At 40.8% G+C, this 8,456-nt stretch overlaps 1 protein-coding gene across 1 annotated transcript in view; it reads left to right on the top strand.

The window, feature by feature from the left end:
• The window catches only part of TMEM47 (transmembrane protein 47), a gene marked incomplete at its 5' end in the record, with an annotated part of 8,527 nt that extends 4,415 nt beyond the window's left edge, over positions 1-4,112 (top strand). The window contains one exon of the mRNA XM_010297518.1: positions 3,376-4,112. Coding sequence (XP_010295820.1) covers positions 3,376-3,554 — 179 coding nt within the window. The remainder of the gene's footprint in view (positions 1-3,375) is intronic.
• Between the last annotated feature and the right edge of the window lie 4,344 nt (positions 4,113-8,456).

The following is an 8,456-nucleotide window of genomic DNA, read 5'->3' as shown; positions in this document are numbered from 1 at the left end:
CACCGTACTGAAATTACTGGTCTTCCTGTGTGTCAGGGTAGCCTATTGCAATATTTTAAAAATCAGCATGGACCCCCTTTCTCTTCATGCTGCTTCCCAAATAATTGCAGAGTGTGTATCAAGTACGAACAACTTGGTAGATCGCAGTTGCATGTGTGTTAATCTCCGAAACTGCAACACCTATTGGTTATTCATGAAATGCTTTACTCATGTGAATGAGCAGGAGGAATGGTGTAGAGAACAGAATACAGAACTTACTAGTCAGCACCACTATTTCATAAATACAGACTAATTAGAAAGCCACATTATAAGGGGGTTTGGGCAGCAAAACTGTTATACTCAAACGTTTGAACAAGGAAAAAAAGATTATATTTCCCTAGTTTTAAAGTGTTTGTTGTGATTTTTGCATGCTTTGTATGGTGAGTACATGTAATGGCATATATTTCATGTAAATGGAGCAAAACTAGTATTCCCGTTCCTGTGCAATTGTCTTGCAGCTATCATAGAGCTAGTCATGAAAATGGGTCTAAACTTGAAGTGAATAGTCTAGTTTGAGATGACTAGTCTTTTTTGAGTAGTGTTTTGAAAGGGAATTTCTTTTTTAAACATTTATTTTGCAGCAGTTTTTTTCTACAGGAAAAGACTAGTGCTTCTGAAGAAAGGTAGTACATACACTTTCCATAAGCAGGTCAACTCCATAGCATGGAGTTCCTTTAAATTCATCAGAAGCAGATCAGTAGTGGCAAGCATTGGTTTTACCATCTTTTTGAGTCATACTAGTCATTTTTCATAACTTCACTAGCTGTTGTTTCTAGCCTACCCAGGTCCCTTCCGACTCAACAGGGGGCAACAATGACGGGAGGCAAAAATAGTGCAAATTTAGCGTTATGCACTGTGGCTGTTTCTGCTGGCCAGTTGCTGCCTGCACTTCCTTTGAGTTTTTCAATGGTGTACCTGGACCAGTAGTAGAAAAAGCAGGAACCCTCACTATAAAAATATCTAAAATACCTGTTGTGGGTTTTGCTCCGTTAGCCACATATTCCTCTTCCAACGGAATCACTTTTTTGTTTTGTTTTGACAACTCCAATCTGTAGATTAAAATTCAGCATACTTCGTGTTAGGTTGAGGGAAGGTGCAGAGCTTCCTTGGTTGGCACTTCACACACACACACACACACACAGAGCAGTTTGTGTATTGAATTGACAGAGATGCTTCAGCCTCCGTTCAGGAAGCCACTGAAGAACTTGCTTATATCCATTCAAGTTAGGAAATCCTATTTGACTTTGAATGGTCTTAAAGATGTGTCTGAAATCTGAGCATATGGTCAGGTGGTTTTGGGTGTAATGATGCTCTCATTATACAGAATTGGAATGCATAATCTTTTCATAAGAGTGGGTGCTTCCCCTTAAGCATACTCTGTCGAAATTTCTCCAGTGTTGTGCAGTATTTTGTGAGCTGGCAGACAAAAATGATATTAAAATGGAATAACACGAAGTAACACTTCAATAACTTCAGGATTAAAAATATCCTGTGGATTTTGGGATCCACATCAGAAAATCCACTATCCACACGTTATTCAGATTGCCAGTCTCAAATAAGAGTCCAAAGACTAGTCTGTAGCCTAAGTGGATGGGGTAGGGAAGAGAAATTTTCAGTGAGTGTTTTGTGAAGTGTTATCACCAAGCGCGTGTAATGAACACTGGAAATCACTTCCCCATACCAGTCCCCATCCAGAGGCCAGGCGAGTGTTAGCCTCCAGGCTAGTGAAAGGTGGCAGTTTGACAACACTAAAGAGTGCGCGTGGGACTGAAAAGGCAAATGACAGATTTTGAGTGTGTGAAATGTTCAAGCGGTAGGAAAATATAATTAACTTTATTTTATTTTCCTGTAATTTCTCAGTGTAATTTCAGAAGCGCTTCTCTAGTCCAAAGGAGTCTTCCTTTTTATTATCCACTGGCATTTTATATTGGCACTGGCTTTATAATAATTCTCTAAAAAGTGTTCGTTCTTCTTACGATACCTAATAAACTGTAAAAAATTACCCAGTCAATGTTAAAGAAAGTAGTTATTATGGCATTACCTTGCACACCATTGAACTTTCGCCGGCATATGTCTCAGGCTTGCGAATACTTAAGCGTGTGCTTAGCTTTGTGGATGTGCCCACCCTGCCTGGAACCAGGGCACTGGGGTACCTTGCAGAGACAGTCATGTGCTGAAGTCTTTAAAAACCGCTAGTGTTAAATGCTGGGGGGGAGCATTGCGATAAGGCCATATCGTATATTTGAGGGGCAGAACGGATGTTTTGTACCTTCCTGTGCTGTTTAGTCTTTTGTGGGTGGCAGAACTAGAGGCCTGAAGAATCACTACAGCATACAGCTTGTTCTTGTCTTCAAACCAAGTGTCATTTTCACCTACTTCCCTTGGCAATGGTCGTCCCAATTATGCTATTAACAGCACACCTGAATTTAAAAGAGAATGCATGCCGATGAAACTGAATTCTTCTTGGGAAGTTGGGGTTCTTCATCTGTGTATTTTCCTTTTCAGGTTACTGTATGTGGGGTTTTTTTGATGTAACACAATAATTAAGAGCTTTGCTGATTTCCACTGCAGACGTGTGGATCAGGCTGCAGGAGATCTGGCTCTCAGAGACAGTGCTGTAGAATGTAATGATGTTTTTTTCCTGCCTTGGATTTGATCAGTTTCATTAGCTTTTTTTTCATCATAAAGCATTTCTGACCCACCCCTTAAATTCATAATAGAAGGTAATGGTTTGCCAGTTGGAAGTTTAGTGACTGATAAAACTTCATAGATTCCTTGGTATTCTCTCTAATAATATCATTATTTCTGATTACAGTACACAGTAACGCATATGAAATACGTAATTCAGTGAGTCTCTGCTGAACATAAATATCACCTACTACAATGAATTATTTCTAGGCTAAGTAAATGATTTGATTCTGAGCTATATTTCTTAATATTTCTTTGTTCTTGCTTCTTGTTTTGACTTAGAATAGCTATAGAACAAGTGGTCTTAGTTTTGTTATTATGGAAGGAGTAACTGACTGCACACTGAAAGACAAAGGAGAGACAGAAAACAGTTAGGAAGAGATTGCTTTCACTGTATATTTTGTGGACATCTGAAGGATCTTTGTTATACCATAGCAATAGCATTTGTTCGCCAATGAGGGAATATGGAGGAACTGCCCTGTTCTCTGTGGATGAAATGAAGGTGATATTTTTTTCAAAAAGAGCAGTACTTATAAGCTAAAAATGTATCAAGAGCATTTTAAATGTGAATTTAAGTTATGTGATGTTTTACTTGTTTCATGGAAATTAATTAAGACCTCTTCCGACGTGTTTTTTTTTCTCTTTCAGTTGTTCTTCAGGTGTGCAGCTTAGTCCTTTACCCAATCAAGTTCATCGAAACGGTCAGCTTGAAAATATACCATGAGTTCAACTGGGGCTATGGCCTGGCTTGGGGTGCAACTATATTTTCATTTGGGGGTGCCATTCTTTATTGCCTGAACCCTAAGAACTATGAAGACTATTACTAGAATTGTTTAATGAAAAGAAAAATAACAGAAGGATTACCCCATCTTTTCTAACTCACAGTTTTTTTAGAACACTTGTGGAGCACCAAACAGTCTGCTCTGTTGACAAAATAGCCGTTGCCTTTTGGGTGTGAACACTATAACCAGCTTTTACAACCATTTAAAAGAACTGCAAACATTAGGATTGTTGATCTTACATAGGCAGATGCTGCAAGCTGCTGATACGTAAGCTTCATTTTTCCCGACAACAAGCAAAAGGATCTACGTGACAGCGATCGTTGTGAGAAAACTAGTTGGAATGAGAATGCAACGCCAGCATCTGCTATTGCCTTCAGGGGAGCAGCTGGTATAGGCTCCATTTAGAAGTTTCCCTGTATCATAGAGGATTCAGATGTCTGATAAGCAGGCAATGGCATCTTGTACAATAGGCTGTGTTGGCCCCTTGTTACTTGCTCAAAAAAGCTCTTAAGGAATTAGTTGCAAGTGACTCTGTTGAGGGCAGTGAATGTAACTGGTTAATGACTTGTCTAATATCTGCATTCAGCAGTATTCTGGGAGAATGGTAAAAAAACTCCCAAAACCCAGGCCACCAACCACACAGGATTTCATGAATTGGTAATTGACATCACCGTGCCAGCTGTAGCAGATTGTTGAAGGAGGTCCAAACCCGGAGACATGTGCTTCTGACTGTGTAGTTGGAAGTTGTCTCAGCTCTGAGTATTTTTCTGGGAGGGTGGAGATAAGGGGGAGTAGGAGAAGGACTCGTCTGTCCCCGAGGCATCTAAAAATGCATGAATGAATTGCAGTTGTCCTAAGTACCCACTTAACTTTGTGAAAAGAATGCATATGGAACAAGTTCAGTTATATTTTTGAAAGGTATTTGTTAGTATAAATGAATATATATAATGCAAATATAAATGCAGAGGGAGAGAGACGATTCATCTTAAAAATGTAATATGAGCTGTGATGCAGTGGTTATAATACTAACTTTGTACACATTCTTGAGAGTCTTGGATTGCTACCCCCAATTTTGGCTGCTGTTACGAAATAAACGTAAAATGGTTTGTCTTCTCTTTATGCCTTCGTACAGACTCTGTGTTATGGGAAATGCTTAAAAGTTCACATCAAGTTAAGGTAGAACTGGACGAAATAACTACTTGCTATTCCATGTGTAATCTAGTACTTACTAAAAATTGTTTTTTAAGGCTGTTGCTAAGAAAAAACTGCCATTTCTTAAAACTTAGGTAGGTTGTGAGTGTCTCTGATCATAAGAATACAGCTTACACCCCATCATGTCCATATTAAAAAATTAGCACTGCAGGAGGTAATCTCTTGTTTTTAAAAGCTGGGTTTATAATGGGCTGGCTGACGGTTATGTACATCTAATTACTCCTTGCTTAGTATGTTTCCCACCTAAAACATCCAGAGACTGTACACGTGACATGAAACCCAAGATAAAATAGGGACAACTTTTACATGAGTTTGATCCGCATCACTTTTGTTTTTGTTGACGATTTGCTTATTTGGATATTTTCAATTAATTGTGAACATATTTTTATACAATTCTAATCTTTAAAAATAACTATTTTTTTTAATGGCGAAATCTAAAATATATTCTATGTGGGCGTCTGCAAAAGCAGATGTGCTGGGGTCGCACATCCACCTCTATCCACATGGCTTTGCTGGCTCCACGGAGGAGACTGCCGCGTTGCTCAATGCGAAGACCGCATCTACGGCCCCAGTGCTCGTGCCGCCGTCCGCGGGGCGCAGGGGCTCCGCAATGACTGTGGGACCCCAGGGCTGCCTTTAGGAGGTTGTTGGGAAAGTATTGCTGACCTACGGAGGTGGTTTATGAAACTCTGGGGCTCTCTGGAGTTAAATCTTCTGCCAGAGCAGAATATTCCCTATCAGCAGTCTTTCCAGGACCAGTGGTGATTAATTAGATTAGACAGAGCAAAATGATAGCTTGACTTGGAAGGGATTGTATGGCGATGCCTGGAGAACAGAAAGGGTGGGAGGAAAAAATTATGTCCGCTTGTTTCACAGGCACCAGAGAGTGTTTGTAGCTGCTTTTTTCCTGAGACTGACTTAAGGCAGCTATTCGGTATATAGTTGACTCTGTGTCTTTCTGAACAGCTGTGTAGTTCTGCTTTTATTTAGCAGCATGGAGAACACTCTAGTTGGCATGGGAATTAGGTTAGCGTAGAGGAGCCCACTGTGGGAAGATTTCTGCACCTTTCCAGGAGAACGGTGTGTTGGTGCTGACACTGCGCAGCACTTCGCCTGTGCTGACAGAAGGTACAGTGCCCAACCCGTATCGTATCTACTAATTTATCAAGTGATTTTTCTTTATGTACAGTTTGAGTGAAAACAACTGTCAGGCCTAAGGCATATGCAAATCAATGGCATGAGCTCTGAAAGTCACCCGGCTCTTAATATGAAAGGTGTTCAGGCCAAAAATTTACAAACGTGAATGCCTAAAGACAAGGTTCTTCCTTCATATTTGAGTCAGAGATCTTATTTTTCCATCTCAAGACCTGCTTTTCCTCTTGAAGATAATGCAGTCTGTTAGGACGCACCTCTCAAACTCCTCAGGTCCTTTGCATTTCGGCATCTACTATGTGGGTTTAGGTACCTACCTTCAGCTTACGTTGCTACTGCCGTTTCTTTCCCCGTCCCCCCCGCCCCAGCCCTTGCCCATTTTGGCAAGCGTTCTCTTTTTCAGCACTGAACTAAAAGTAAATACAATGTTATGCTGATTTTTTTTTCGTAGCCACAAAAAGGATACCTGTCTGTGTCCGAGTGTATGTATGACAAATTAATAATTTTGTACGTTGTGCTTGTGTCATGCCACCATTATTTCAGTTGTTTGGCTTTATCTCACTGGCAGGCTGATTCTTTCACAAAAAATCCATTATTTTTCTTCCAAATATATATGAATAAATATAGATATATAGCAAACTTGCAAGCAGGGCTAGTTATTTGTATTTTTTAAGCTTAAAGTATACCGTCCGGTGCTGACAAGAACCTAGCACCTCTTCTGAATTTCTTGCACAACTTGGTTTAGCTTTTGTAAATTTTAAAAACAAATATAGAGAGACCTATGTGTTTGAAATATAAATGATATATATGGATTAGCATGTAACTGTATATTATTAAACATGCAATGAACTGACTGGTAAGTGAAGTCTAATCTTATGGCTAGCAATGTAATTTATTCAGACTGTATTTTTGTACAGAGCAGTGCACACTAACCTATTGCCTCTGTGTCCTCTATAATGCCTAAAACTGTGCCTAGAAATTTCATTTCTGTCTTTAAAGGAAAAAAAAGACAACTAAATGCTTCATGTTGTTGATGGTTTTTCTGATGTTGTTCTTTATTTATTTTTGAGAAGTGTGTGGTATGTTTATTAAATGAATCCATCAAAACGTGGTTCGTTTTAAATGGTCATTGTTAGCAGGGAAAGACACCTGTTTGTTTTTTTTTTTTATCAAGACTTTTAAGTTTGCAGTTTTAATACCATTTCTGCATTTCACGATTTTTGTAGCTTACATAAAGTTATATGTGAAAAAGTAACCGAAATAAAAAAAATTGTTACACTAACCAAATGTGCCTGTTTTGCTCTGAGTGGGATATATATGTACACGGATGAAACTGGCCTGTTTTTCTCTTGGGCAGGCTGAGAAGGAACAGTCTGCTCAGGCTAATGAATATGCCTGGTATTCAGTTGCCGTCCTAAAGGAGTCTTAACAAAATATACAGGGGGGGAGAGGGAGATGCAGGATCTTGCTGATATAACCCCTCTGTCTCAGCCCGCCATAGAATAAACGGCACAGGGTAGGTGTCTGGGTGTCACACAACCCATACTGCCTTTGTAAACATGCAATTATTGTAACATCAGAAAACCAAATTGCTTTTAATGTGGTAAATAACAAGGCCGTGTGTTGAAATGGGAATCTGTACCGAGTGCCTCATTCCTATGGGGAAGTTTATTCATTATATACACATTTCGTTTTCACATTTCCAATAACTAATACTTTTTTCCGTTTTGATTTTAAAAGCTGTGTTACTTATCACCCTGGAAAAAAAACAAAACAAAACAGGTACTGTTTTTGAACCTGAAACGTGCTTGTTGCAAAAATGGAAAAGCGTTTAAAACACCGAAGATGTGATACTGTGTGATTTCTACTGTTCGGCAACGTGCTGTCCTCCTCTGCATGGCTGGGTACCAGGCAGCAGCGTGAAGAAGGGGCTGCCGGCGGAAAGCGGTGGGAGAACGGAGGGCAGAAGCCTTGGCTTCAGCGGACCCTTGCAATGAACGGGTACCGGCAGGAGGGTGGGGAGCACGGCGTGGAAATCAAGTGATGGGAAAGGAATTCAGAGCAGGGAGGGAGTACGATGGGCAGCGGGGAGAGGGGGAAGGATGGGGGTGTCTGAAGATGTGTTTTCTTTTGAACGTCAGGTACGATGAGGGAGGAAGTTCACAGGGGACTATGAACCCACAGCCACTGGGGACTGAGGGAGCAAGCCCAAGGTTACGGAAGGCGCATTTCTTGAAATTTGCAGTAGAATTCTGGTGGTAGCGGGTGTGGCTTTAGGGGGGCATGTTGCCCAAGGGTTTGACCTGGGCTTAATGCCCAAATTTTAGGTCATCTGTGTACCAACGTGTTGGCACAAGGTCAGAGGGGCCCACTGGCTCACCGGGGGCAGAAATTAAGCGCAGGGTGAGGGTGCCCTACTCAAACCTTGTCTGTCCATAACATGTGGAGTGATAGGAGCACTGGCCTGGCACAGGCCGGCACGCCCTCGGTGTACCAAAGGCACCCCGGCAGTCTTGGCAGTCTCAAGCAGCATCTCACAACGTGTTTGTGTTCCACCATGAAAGTAGGCCTGCACCCTGCTGC

The sequence above is a fragment of the Phaethon lepturus genome, unplaced genomic scaffold (genome assembly GCF_000687285.1).
Source record: "Phaethon lepturus isolate BGI_N335 unplaced genomic scaffold, ASM68728v1 scaffold40480, whole genome shotgun sequence".
NCBI lineage: Eukaryota > Metazoa > Chordata > Aves > Phaethontiformes > Phaethontidae > Phaethon > Phaethon lepturus.
This window is presented reverse-complemented; position numbering and strand designations above follow the sequence as displayed.